A 14,187-nucleotide genomic window follows, 5' to 3' on the forward strand; every position below is an offset into this window, starting at 1 on the left:
GTGAGTAAAGGATTATGGGGAGTGGGCAGGGAAGTGGAACGGAGTCCATGATCAGATCAGACATGATCTTATTGAATGGTGGAGCAGGCCCGAGGGGCCAAATGGCCTACTCCGGCTCCTTTTTCTTATGTTCTAACTGAACATTTCTCCCAGCGTAACCTTGTCTGTAATTAAATATGTGTCTTTTAATAAGCCTCAGGTCCTTGCTCATGTCTGCTGCAGATTCCAGAGTAGATTCCCGAGTTGAGGGGTTTGACTTATGGTTGAGTAGTTTGAGGAGGTTGGATTAAAGATATTGGAGTTCAGAAGAATGGGATCTAAGTGTGGCCCTGAAGGTCAGTGTCCAGGCTGAAATTCTGATCCCCCCGTAAGATACTCCCCACAGAATGTCCTTTCTCAGCTCCAGACAGGTGATGCTAAACTCTCAGGTGAGAAAGACAAATATCCACAGCAATGTGTTGAAAGCAAAACTAATGTATGTGTCTATATCCCAAATATTAAACTCCAGTCGATTTCAGGAGTTATTAACATCAGCGTTACAGGATTTATAAACCCCAACTGTCAGAATGAACACGATTCAGACCGGGATGTGAATAATAGCAGAATCCAACCCCTGCGGTCACTTGTGAACTCGCTGATGTCTCAGCAGGTTGCCTGACTGAGAGAATCCCTTGTCACACTCAGAGCAGGTGAATGGCCTCTCCCCATTGTGAACTAGCTGGTGTGTTAGCAGGTTGGTTGAGGTAATGTATCCCTTCCCACATTCAGAGCAGCTGAACGGCCTCTCCCCGGTGTGAACTCGCTGGTGTCTCATCAGTTGCTCTTTGCTTTTAAAACTCTTCTCACAGTCAGAACATTTACAAGGTCTCTACTCATTATGAACTCGTTGGTGTCTCAGCAGGCTGGATGATGCAGTGAATCCCTTCCCACAGTCAGAGCAGGTGAACGGTCTCTCCCCACTGTGAACTCGCTGGTGTTTCAGCAGGTGGGATAACTGAATGAATCCCTTCCCACAGTCGGGGCAGGTGAACGGCCTCTCCCCAGTGTGAACTCGCTGGTGTGTCAGCAAGTGGGATAACTGAATGAATCCCTTCCCACAGTCGGAGCAGGTGAACGGCCTCTCCCCAGTGTGAACTCGCTGGTGTGTCAGCAAGTGGGATAACTGAATGAATCCCTTCCCACAGTCGGAGCAGGTGAACGGCCTCTCCCCAGTGTAAACTCGCTGGTGTTTCATCAGTTGCTCTTTGCTTTTAAAACTCTTCTCAGTCAGAACATTTACAAGGTCTCTCCTCATTATGAACTCGCTGGTGTGTCAGCAGGTTGGATGATGTATTGAATCCCTTCCCACAGTCGGAGCAGGTGAATGGTCTCCCCCCAGTGTGAACTCGCTGGTGTGTCAGCAGGTGGTATGATGTCGTGAATCCCTTCCCACAGTCGGAGCAGGTGAACGGCCTCTCCCCAGTGTGAACTCGCTGGTGTGTCAGAAGGTGGGATAATTGAGTGAATCCCTTCTCACAGTCGGAGCAGGTGAACGGCATCTCCCCAGTGTGAACTCGCTGGTATGTCAGCAGGTGGCATGATGTACTGAATCCCTTCCCACAGTCGGAGCAGGTGAACGGCCTCTCCCCAGTGTGAACTCACTGATGTGTCAGCAGGTCAGATGATGTAGTGAATCCCTTCCCACAGTCGGAGCAGGTGAACGGCCTCTCCCCAGTGTGAACTCACTGATGTGTCAGCAGGTCAGATGATGTAGTGAATCCCTTCCCACAGTCGGAGCAGCTGAATGGCCTCTCCCCAGTGTGAACTCGCTGGTGTATCAGCAGGTTGGATAACTGAGTGAATCCCTTCCCACAGTCGGAGCAGGTGAATGGCCTCTCCACAGTGTGAACTCGCTGGTGTGTCAGCATGTTGGATAAATGAGTGAATCCCTTCCCACACTCGGACCAGGTGAACGGACTGTCCCCAGTGTGAACTCGCCGATGTGTTTCCAGCTGGGATGGGTAGTTGAAAAGTTTCCCACAATCCCCACATTTACACGGTTTCTCCCCAGTGTAACTGCACTTGTGTCTCTCCAGTTTGGATGATCGGCTGTATCCTTGTCCACACACAGAGCACGTGTACCGTTTCTCCCCACTGTGAACGGTGCCTTCTGCTTCCATGGGCAGAATACCAAAGGGCAATAAACGTTAGTGGGAGTTGTGTACAGACCTCCAAACAGTAGTAGTGATGTTGGGGAGGGCATCAAACATGAAATTAGGGGTGCGTGCAATAAAGGTGCAGCAGTTATAATGGGTGACTTTAATATGCACATAGATTGGGTTAACCAAACTGGAAGCAATACGGTAGAGGATGATTTCCTGGAGTGCATATGGGATGGTTTTTTAGACCAATATGTCGAGGAACCAACTAGTGGGGAGGCCATCTTAGACTGGGTGTTGTGCAATGAGAGAGGATTAATTAGCAATCTCGTTGTGCGAGGCCCCTTGGGGAAGAGTGACCATAATATGGTGGAATTCTGCATTAGGATGGAGAATGAAACAGTTAATTCAGAGACCATGGTCCAGAACTTAAAGAAGGGTAACTTTGAAGGTATGAGGCGTGAATTGGCTAGGATAGATTGGCGAATGATACTGAAGGGGTTGACTGTGGATGGGCAATGGCAGACATTTACAGACCGCATGGATGAACTACAACAATTGTACATTCCTGTCTGTCGTAAAAATAAAAAAGGGAAGGTGGCTCAACCGTGGCTATCAAGGGAAATCAGACATAGCATTAAAGCCAAGGAAGTGGCATACAAATTGGCCAGAAATAGCAGCGAACCCGGGGACTGGGAGAAATTTAGAACTCAGCAGAGGAGGACAAAGGTTTTGATTCGGGCAGGGAAAATGGAGTACGAGAAGAAGCTTGCAGGGAACATTAAGACGGATTGCAAAAGTTTCTATAGATATGTAAAGAGAAAAAAGTTAGAAAAAACAAACGGAGGTCCTCTGTAGTCAGAATCAGGGGAAGTCATAACGGGGTACAAAGAAATGGCGGACCAATTGAACACGTACTTTGGTTCGGTATTCACTGAGGAGGACACAAACAACCTTCCGGATACAATAGGGGTCGGAGGGTCTAGTAAGGAGGAGGAACTGAGGGAAATCCTTATTAGTCGAGAAATTGTGTTGGGGAAATTGATGGGATTGAAGGCCGATAAATCCCCAGGGCCTGATGGATTGCATCCCAAAGTAATTAAGGAGGTGGTCTTGGAAATAGTGGATGCATTGACAGTCATTTTCCAACATTCCATTGACTCTGGATCAGTTCCTATGGAGTGGAGGGTAGCCAATGTAACCCCACTTTTTAAAAAAGGAGGGAGAGAGAAAACAGGGAATTACAGACCGGTCAGCCTGACATCGGTAGTGGGTAAAATGATGGAATCAATTATTAAGGATATCATAGCAGTGCATTTGGAAAGAGGGAATATGATAGGTCCAAGTCAGCATGGATTTGTGAAAGGGAAATCATACTTGACAAAACTTCTGGAATTTTTTGAGGATGTTTCCAGTAGACTGGACAAGGGAGAACCAGTTGATGTGGTGTATTTGGACTTTCAGAAGGCTTTCGACAAGGTCCCACACAAGAGATTAATGGGCAAAGTTAGAGCATATGGGATTGGGGATAGTGTACTGACATGGATTGAGGACTGGTTGTCAGACAGGAAGCAAAGAGTAGGAGTAAATGGGTACTTTTCAGAATGGCAGGCAGTGACTAGTGGGGTACCGCAAGGTTCTGTGCTGGGGCACCAGCTGTTTACACTGTACATTAATGATTTAGATGATGGGATTAAATGTAGTATCTCCAAATTTTCGGATGGCACTAAGTAGGGTGGCAGTGTGAGCTGCGAGGAGGATGCTTATGAGGCTGCAGAGTTAGGTTAGGTGAGTGGGCAAATGCATGGCAGATGAAGTATAATGTGGATAAATGTGAGGTTATCCACTTTGGTGGTAAAAACAGAGAGACAGACTATTATCTGAATGGTGACAGATCAGGAAAAGGAGAGGTGCAAAGAGACCTGGGTGTCATGGTACATCAGTCATTGAAGGTTGCATGCAGGTACAGCAGGCAGTTAAGAAAGCAAATGGCATGTTGGCCTTCATAGCGAGGGGATTTGAGTACAAGGGCAGGGAGGTGTTGCGACAATTGTACAGGGCCTTGGTGAGGCCACACCTGGAGTATTGTGTACAGTTGTGGTCTCCTAACCTGAGGAAGGACATTCTTGCTATTGAGGGAGTGCAGCGAAGGTTCACCAGACTGATTCCCGGGATTGCGAGACTGACCTATCAAGAAAGGCTGGATCAACTGGGCTTGTATTCTCTGGAGTTCAGAAGAATGAGAGGGGACCTCATAGAAGCGTTTAAAATTCTGATGGGGTTAGACAGGTTAGATGCAGGAAGAATGTTCCCAATGTTGGGGAAGTCCAGAACCAGGGGACAGTTTTTAAGGATAAGGGGGAAGCCATTTGGGACCGAGATGAGGAGGAATTTCTTCACCCAGAGAGTGGTGAACCTGTGGAATTCTCTACCACAGAAAGTTGCTGAGGCCAATTCAATAAATATATTCAAAAAGGAGTTAGATGAAGTCCTTACTACTAGGGAAATCAAGGGGTATGGTGAGAAAGCAGGAATGGGGTACTGAAGTTGCATGTTCAGCCATGAACTCATTAAATGGCAGTGCAGGCTAGAAGGGCCGAATGGCCTACTCCTGCACCTATTTTCTATGTTTCTATGTTTTCTATGGTCAAAAGCTGATGATATTCCAGTCCCGATGTACCGAGTGACTGACAGATCTTGAGGTGATGTTTGGTTTGAGCTTCCAGTCGACAAATCCTCCCCTTTTAAAACCCTGTAAAGTGAATTTCAAACAGGAAAAGTGAATGAGAGAGAGAACCCACAAAAACACAAGGGCAGGTTGTGAAATTGAGCTTAATGAATCTGGTCACTTGTGGGGCCCGCACTAGAAAAAAGTGACCATGAAAGCTGCCGGATTTTCGTAATAACACATCTGGGTCAGTACTGTCCTTCAGGGAATGGAACCCACCTCCCTCGACAGGCCCACATGGGAAATTGTTGTTCCCACTGGGCCCAGAGGTACTGGGGGTGAAACCTAGCAGCTTCTCCCCGCTCTCCATCTAGCTCAAACTGATGTAACAAACAGACCCACACGGGAGGCCAGTGAGTGACTTCCACATCCAGCGCCCCCTGATACAGAGCGGCTGGGAATTGCTGGGCCTGCTGTATAAATGAAAGTTGTTGTTTTCCTGATGTGGGGGAGGTGCTGACCCCGGGGTTGCTGCTGCTGGGGCCAGTGGCTCTGACTGAGGGCCTGAGAGACGCACTCGCTGTTGCCCGGGGACTGAGAGCTTCACTCGGTGTTGCCCGGGGACCCGAGAGCTGCACTCGGTGTTGCCCGGGGACTGAGAGCCTCACTCGGTGTTGCCCGGGGACTGAGAGCCGCACTTTGTTTTGGCCGCGGCCCGAAAGCCACACTCGGTGTTGCCCGGGGACTGAGAGCCGCACTCAGTGTTGCCCGGGGACTGAGAGCCCCACTCGGTGTTGCCCGGGAACTGAGAGCCACACACGGTGTTGCCCGGGGACTGAGAGCCACACTCGGTGTTGCCCGCTGCCTGACAGCCACACTCGGTGTTGCCCGGGGACTGAGAGCCGCACTCGGTGTTGTCCGGGGACTGGGAGCAGCACTCGGTGTTGCCCGGGGACTGAGAGCCGCACTCGGTGTTGCCCGGGGACTGAGAGCCGCACTCGGTGTTGCCCGGGGACTGAGAGCTGCACTGGTGTTGCCCAGGGGCTGAGAGCCACACTCGGTGTTGCCCGGGGACTGAGAGCCACACTCGGTGTTGCCCGGGGACCGAGAGCCACACTCGGTGTTGCCCGGGGACTGAGAGCCACACTCGGTGTTGCCCGGGGAAAATGAGCCACACTCAGTGTTGCCCGGGGACTGAGAGCCACACTCGGTTTTGCCCGGGGACAGAGAGCCACACTCGGCATTGCCCGGGGACTGAGAGCCACACTCGGTGTTGCCCGGAGACTGAGAGCCACACTCGGTGTTGCCCGGGGACTGAGAGCCACACTCGGTGTTGCCCGGGGACTGAGAGCCACACTCGGTGTTGCCCGGGGACTGAGAGCCGCACTCGGTGTTGCCCTGGGACTGAGAGCCGCACTCGGTGTTGCCCGGGGACCGAGAGCCACACTCGGCGTTGCCCGGCGGCCCCAAGAGCCACACTCGGTTGCCCGGGGACTGAGAGCCACACTCGGTGTTGCCCGGGGACCGAGAGCCGCACTCGGTGTTGCCCGGGGACTGAGAGCCACAGTCGGTGTTGCCCGGGGACCGAGAGCCGCACTCGGTGTTGCCCGGGGACCGAGAGCCGCATTCGGTGTTGCCCGGGGACCGAGAGCCACACTCGGTGTTGCCCGGGGACCGAGAGCCGCACTCGGTGTTGCCCGGGGACCGAGAGCCGCACTCGGTCTTGCCCGGGGACCGAGAGCCACACTCGGTGTTGCCCGGGGACTGAGAGCCACACTCGGTGTTCCCCGGGGACTGAGAGCCACACTCGATGTTGCCCGGCGACTGAGAGCCACACTCGCTGTTGCCCAGGGACTGAGAGCCTCACTCGGTGTTGCCCGGGGAAAATGAGCCACACTCTGTGTTGCCCGGGGACTGAGAGCCACACTCAGTTTTGCCCGGGGACCGAGAGCCACACTCGGCATTGCCCGGGGACTGAGAGCCACACTCGGTGTTGCCCGGGCAGTTAGAGCAGCACTCGGTTTTGCCGGTGACTGAGAGCCACACTCGGTGTTTCCCGGGGACTGAGAGCCGCACTCGGTGTTGCCCGGGGACTGAGAGCCACACTCGGTGTTTCCCGGGGACTGAGAGCCACACTCGGTGTTGCCCGGAGACTGAGAGCCACACTCGGTGTTGCCTGGAGACTGATAGCCACACTCGGTGTTGCCCGGCAACTGAGAGCTACATTTGGCGTTGCCTGTGACTGAGAGCCACACTCGCTTTTCCCCGGGACTGAGAGCCACACTCGCTGTTGCCCGGAGACTGAGAGCCACACTCGGTGTTGCCCGGGGACTGAGAGCCGCACTCGGTGTTGCCCGGGGACTGAGAGCCACACTCGGTGTTGCCCGGGGACTGAGAGCCACACTCGGTGTTGCCCGGTGACTGAGAGCCACACTCGGTGTTGCCCGGGGACTGAGAGCCGCACTCGGTGTTGCCCGGGGACTGAGAGCCACACTCGGTGTTGCCCGGGGACTGAGAGCCACACTCGGTGTTGCCTGGGGACTGAGAACCACACTCGGTTAAAAAGGAGGCAGACAAAAAGCAGGAAACTATAGACCAGTTAGCCTAACATCTGTGGTTGGGAAAATGTTGAAGAGTTCATTCTTAAAGAAGCATTAGCACGACATTTGGAAAAGCATAATTCGGTCAGGCAGTCAGCATGGATTTATGAAGGGGAAGTTAAGTTTGACAAATTTGATGTAAGTCTTTGAGCATGTAATGAACAGGGTGGATAAAGTGGGTCTTTTGTATTTGGTTTCTCAGAAGGCATTTGACAAGGTGCCACATAAAAGGTTACTGCACAAGATAAAAGTTCACGGGCTGGGGGTAATATATTAGCATGGATAGAGGATTGTCTAACTAACAGAAAACAGAGATTCGGGATAAATGTTAATTCTTGGTTTGGCAATCAGTAACTAGTGGGGTGCCGCAGGGATCAGTGCTGGGACCCCAACTATTTACAATCTATATTAACGACTTGGTAGAAGGGACTGACTGTAACGTAGCCAAGTTTGCTGGCGATATAAAGATGGGAGGAAAAGCAATGTGTGAGGAGGACACAAATAATCTGTAAAAGGACACAGATAGACTACGTGAGTGGGCAAAAATATGGCAGATGGAGTATAATGTTGGGAAGTGTGAGGTCATGCACTATGGCAGAAAAAAAATCAAAGAGCAAGTTATTATTTAAATGGAGAAAGATTACAAACTGCTGCAGTACAGTTGGACCTGGGGGTACTTGTGTATGAAACACAAAACGATAGTATGCAGGTACAGCAAGTGATCAGGAAGGCCAATGGAATCTTGGCCTTTATTGCAAAGGGAATGGAGTATAAAAGCAGGGAAGTCTTGCTTCAGTTATAAAAGTTATTGGTGAGGCCACACCTGGAGTACTGCGTGCAGTTTTGGTTTCTATATTTATTAAAGGATATACTTGCTTTGGAGGAAGTTGACAGAAGGTTCACTAGGTTGATTCCGGAGATGAGGGGGTTGACTTATCAGAAAAGATTGAGGAGGTTGGGCCTCTACTCATTGAATTCAGAAGAATGAATGAGAGGTGATTTATCAAAACGTATAAGATAATGAGGCAGCTTGACAAGGTGGATGCAGAGAGGATGCTTTCACTGACCGGGGAGACTAGAACTAGGGGGCATAATCTTAGAATAAGGGGCCCCCATTTAAAACTGAGGTGAGGAGGAATTTTTACTCAGAGGGTTGTAATGCTGTGGATTTCGCTGCCTCAGAGAGCTGTGGAAGCTGGGACATAGAATATATTTAAGACAGAGATAGACATTGTCTTAACTGATAAGGGAATAAGGGGTTATGGGGAACGGGCAGGGAAGAGGACCTGGGTCCATGATCGGATCAGCCATGATCGTATTGAATGGTGGAACAGGCTCGGGGGGCATATAACTACTACTGCCCATATATCTTATGTTCTTATTTTCTTATATAGTGGGTGCCTGGTGTGGGAGTGTGGATTTGACTCTGTATCTGTCCATCTCTGGTATGTGGATGAGGGTTTTACTCTGCATGTTAGTTTCTGATACGAGAGCATGGATTTTATCCTGTACCTGTCAATTTATGGTAATTGCCTGTGGGTTTCATTCTGTATCAAAAAGGGCCACATTACAACATAATTCTTCAAGGACAAAGATTGTTAAAAAAACAAGACTGAAGGCTCTGAGTCTCAAAGCGAGGATCATTCGTAATAAGGTGGACGAATTAAATGCACAGATAGCTGTTAACGGATATGATGTAATTGGGATTACAGAGACATGGCTCCAGGGTAAACAAGGCTGGGAACACTACTTCCAGGGGAATTCAATATTCAGAAAGGATAGCCAGAAAGGAAAAGGAGGTGGTGTAGTGTTAATGGTTAAAGAGGAGGTTAATGCAATAGTAAGGAAGGACATTGGCTGGGATGATGTGGAACCTATATGGGTCGAGCTGCGAAACACCAAAGGGCAGAAAACGTTAGTTGGGGTTGTGTACAGACCACCAAACAGTAGTAGGGAGGTTGGGGATGGCATTAAACAGGAAATTCGGGATGCGTGCAATAAGGATACAGCAGTTTCATGGGTGACCTTAACCTAGATATTGATTGGGCTAACCAAACTTGTAGCAATACTGTGGAGGAGGATTTTCTGGAGTGTATAAGGGATGGTTTTCTAGACCAATATGTCGAGGAACCAACTGGAGAGCTGGCAATCCTAGACTGGGTCATGTGCAACGAGAGAGGATTAATTAGCAATCTAGTCGTGCGTGGCCCCTTGGGGAAGAGTGACCATAATATGGTAGAATTCTTCATTAAGCTGGAGAGTGAGACTGTTAACTCAGAGACTAGGGTCCTGAACTTAAAGGAAACTTCAATAGTATGAGACGTGATTTGGCTCGGATTATCTGGCGAATGATACTTAAAGGGTTGATGGTGGATAGGCAATGGCAGACATTTAAAGATCACATGGATGAATTACAACTATTGTACATCCCTGTCTGGCATAAAAATACAACCGAAAAGGTGGCTCAACCGTGGCTAACAAGGAAAATTAGGGACAGTGTTCAATCCAAGGAAGAGGCATATAAATTGGCCAGAAAAAGCAGCAAACCTGAGGACTGGGAGAAATTTAGAATTCAGCAGAGGAGGACTAAGGGTCTAATTAGGAGGGGGAAAATAGACTATGAGAGTAAGCTTGCAGGGAACATTAAAAACTGACTGCAAAAGATTCAAGAGGTATGTGAAGAGAAAAAGATTAATGAAGACAAACGTGGTCCCTTGCAGTCAGAATCAGGTGAATTCATAATGGGGAACAAGGAAATGGCAGACCACTTGAACAAATACTTTGGTTCTGTCTTAACTAAGGAAGACACGAATAACCTCCCGAGGATCTAGCGGGAAGGAGGAACTGAGGGAAATCCTTATTAGTCAGGAAATGTTTGCAGGGAAACTGATGGGACTGAAGGCCGATAAATCCCCAGGGTCTGATAATCTGCATCCCAGAGTAGTTAAAGAAGTGGCCCTAGAAATAGTAGATGCATTAGTGGTCATTTTCCACAATTTCATGGACTATGGATCAGTATCTATAGATTGGAGGGTAGCTAATGTAACCCCACTTTTTAAACAAAAGGAGGGGGAGAGAAAACAGGGAATTATAGGCCGGTTAGCCTGACATCGGTGGTGGGGAAAATGCTGAAATCAATTATTAAAGATGGAATAGCAGATCATTTGGAAAGCAGTGACAGGATTGGTCCAAGTCAGCTTGGATTTATGAAAGGGAAATCATGCTTGACAAATCTTCTGGAGTTTTTTGAGGATGTAACTAGTAGAGTGGATAAGTGAGAACCAGTGGATGTCGTGTATTTGGAATTTCAAAAAACTTTTGACAAGGTCCCACACAAGAGATTAGTGTGCAAAATTAAAGCACATATTATTGGGGGTAATGTATTGACGTGGATAGAGAACCAGTTGGCAGACAGGAAGCAAAGAGTAGGAATGAACAGGTCTTTTTCAGAATGGCAGGCAGTGACTAGTGGGGTGCTGCAAGGTTCAGTGCTGGGATCCCATATATTTACAATATATATTAATGATTTAGATGATGGAATAGAAGGTAATATCTCCAAGTTTGCAGATGATACTAAGCTGGGTGGCAGTGTGAGCTGTGAGTCGAATGCTCAGAGGCTGCAAGGTGAATTCGACAGGTTAGGTGAATGGACAAATGCATGGCAGATGCAGTATAATGTGGATAAATTGAGGTTATCCACTTTGGTGGCAAAAACAGGAAGGCAGATTATTATCTGAATGGTGACAGATTAGTAAAATGGGAGGTGCAAAGAGATCTGGGTGTCATGGTACATCAGTCACTGAAGGTAGGCATGCAGTAAAGAAAACAACTGGCATTCTGGCCTTCATAGCAAGAGGATTTGAGTATAGGAATAGGGAAGTCTTACTACAGTTGTACAGGGCCTTGGTGAGACCACACCTTGAGTACTGTGTGCAGGTTTGGTGTCTTAATCTGAGCAAGGACGTGCTTGCTATTGAGGGAGTGCAGCGAAGGTTCACCAGACTGATTCCCGGGATGGCAGGACTGACATTTGAAGAAAGACTGGATCGGCTAGGCTAACACTCACTGGAATTTAGAAGAATGGGAGGGGATCTCATAGCAACATATAAAATTATGACGGGACTGGACAGGTTAGATGCAGGAGAATGTTCTCGATGATGGGAAGTCCAGAATCAGGGGTCTCAGTCTAAGGATAAGGGGTAAGCCATATCGGACTGAAATGAGGAGAAACCTTTTCACCCAGAGAGTGGTAAATCTGTGCAATTCTCTACCACAGAAAGTTGTGGAGTCCAGTTTGTTGGATATATACAAGAGGGAGTTAGATGAGGTCTTTACGGCTAAGGGGATCAGGGGGTATGGAAAGAAAGTGGGAGTGGGGTACTGAAGTTGCATGATCAGCCATGATCATATTGAATGGCAGTGCAGGCTCGAAGGGCCGAATGGCCTGCTCCTGCACCTATTTTCTATGTTTCTATATTTCTTTCCATTCCTGGTGTGTGAGTGTGTGTTCTGTGCTGTATCTGTCAATCTCTGTTATGTGAATGTGAGCTCTACTCCATACCCGGCAATCTCCAGTATGTTGGTATTGTTTTACTGTGTACCACCAATTCCTGATAGAGTATTGGTTTTACTTTCTAACTGTCAATTTGTGTAATGGAGGTGAGTTTTATGCTGAATCTGTCGGTCCTGGTAAATGAATCTGAGTTTTACTCTGTATCGAGTTGCCTCTGGTATGTGAGTGTGGGCCTTTCTCTGTATCTCTCCATTTCTGTTATGGGAGCCTGGGTTTTATTCTGTACCCGTCAAGCTCTGATATGTGATTGTGGGCCTTACTCTATAACTGCCTGTATCTGTTTAATTATGAGTGGACTTTCCTTTGTACCTGTCAGTTTCTGGAATGAAAGAGAGTTCTTTACCCTGTACCTGTCAATTCCTGGTTCCTGAGTATGGGCATGTCACTGTATGTCAATTTATGTTATGGGAATATGGATTTTAACATGTGAGCCTCTGATATGTGAGTGTGGGTTTTATACTGTATCTCTCAGTCTCTGATATGCAAGTGTGTGTATTTTTCTGTAACTGTCAGGTTTTGGTGTGTGTTGAGGTTTAATCTGTGCCTCTCAGTTTCTGCGATGGTAGTCTGGGTTTAATCTGTATTTGCCAGTCTCTGGTATGTGAACGTGATAATCAATTTAACTTTTTAACCTGTATTTATCTGATATGTGAATGAAGATTTTGCCTTCCACGTGTCATTTTTCAGATGTGTGTGTGTGGGTTTTACTCTGCCCCGATCAGTTTCTGCGATGTAAGTAACAATTTTACTTACTGCCTTTCAGTTTTCCGACATGTGCACATGGGATTTACACTTTACCTGTCACTCTCTGGTATGGAAGTAGGGATTTTATTCTGTTACTGTCACTTTCATATATGTGGATGTGTGTTGTATACTGTATCTGTCAGTCTATGGTACGGGAATGTGGGGTTTATTCTGCACCTGTCATCTTCTGGTATGTTCGGGGGGTTAAATACTGAATCTGTCAGATTCTGAAACACGAATATGGCTTTTGCTCTGTACCCATCAGCTTCTGATATGCGAGTGTGGTTTATACTACCTGTTTGACATTTTTTCTGATAGATGATTGTCTTTTATTCTCGACCTGCCAGTTTCTGGCAAGTGAGTGTGGGTGTTTAATGTACCAATCAGTGTGATCTGTTTCAATGGTGAAACAGCATCTGATTCTACTGCTCCATTTGGCTGTAAGATTCACAATGTAACTCTGCCACTTCGGATCACTGTGGGACTGACAGCTTCTGCTGCCTGTGAAAATAGGATTGAGGCCAGTTCTGTGTCTCTGCGCTCTGTGAGAGATAATCTACTTATTGAGTGTGAGAAGGAGCTGCCTGCACTGTTCCTTGTATTCTGGGTGGAGGAAAGATCACATTTGTTCTGACTGAAGAATTTTGCTCTGAGATTAATAATACGAGAACATTATTAGTTCTAAGATATGGATGCGGGGAGAATATGATGTATCTGAGGGAGTGACAATGTAGCTCTCGATCATCAGCAACACGGTTCTGGAGAACTCAGCTCACCGAAACAATATAACCCGTCTTTAAAATATCTTCCCCCACACTGCTTTCCTGGTGCCTGCAATAGATGCACTTTGTGAAACTCCCCACATCCTCACTGTCAGACTGTGTTTCCACTGCTCACTGCCCAAGAAAAACAGACACGGTGAGATTGGAACAGAATCAGGAACATTGACTACTGATTTGGGGAAAGAAAGCCGCAATGATTTGAAAGAGCGAGGTGGTTTACTTTCACTGTTACCTTACACTGTCCACACACAGCCCGAGAATGGCCTCTTCCTTCCCCCACTCACATCATGTCCCGGAACTAGTTCCTGCTCCACTCTGCCTCTTACACACAGCCCCCGACAGAACTAAACCAGGAACCTTCACTACTGGTTTGGAGAGAGAAAGCAGCAGATTGTAAATAGCAGATTCTGACCATTCTGTCTCCCTTACCCTGGACACACACTGCCCAATAATGGCCTCTCCCTTCCCTGACTCACACCACGCACTGACACTGGTTCTTGGTCCACTCTGCCTCTCACACACAGCGCCCGACTCCCCCTGAACTTTCCCCGGACTCAATGCCGATTTCTGAGCCCATCTGCGGACATGCTTCCAAAGCGCTGCGCTGCTGTAAGGAGGCTGCTGCTCGCTGCCTTACCCCGGGGTCACGGTGTCTCCATTTCCGGCTGTTTTAAACTATCTT

General features: G+C 48.1%; 1 protein-coding gene across 1 annotated transcript; it reads right to left on the reverse strand.

The window, feature by feature from the left end:
- Positions 1 to 619: 619 nt before the first annotated feature.
- Positions 620 to 2,159, reverse strand: LOC139256323 (zinc finger protein 664-like). Its single transcript, XM_070874199.1, has 2 exons — positions 1,881 to 2,159; positions 620 to 838 (listed from the first exon to the last, which is right to left on the reverse strand). Exons 1-2 carry the CDS (start codon positions 2,157 to 2,159, stop codon positions 620 to 622), a joined length of 498 nt encoding a protein of 165 aa, XP_070730300.1.
- Positions 2,160 to 14,187: the final 12,028 nt, after the last annotated feature.

Source organism: Pristiophorus japonicus, unplaced genomic scaffold (assembly GCF_044704955.1).
Source record: "Pristiophorus japonicus isolate sPriJap1 unplaced genomic scaffold, sPriJap1.hap1 HAP1_SCAFFOLD_71, whole genome shotgun sequence".
Classification (NCBI taxonomy): Eukaryota; Metazoa; Chordata; class Chondrichthyes; family Pristiophoridae; genus Pristiophorus; species Pristiophorus japonicus.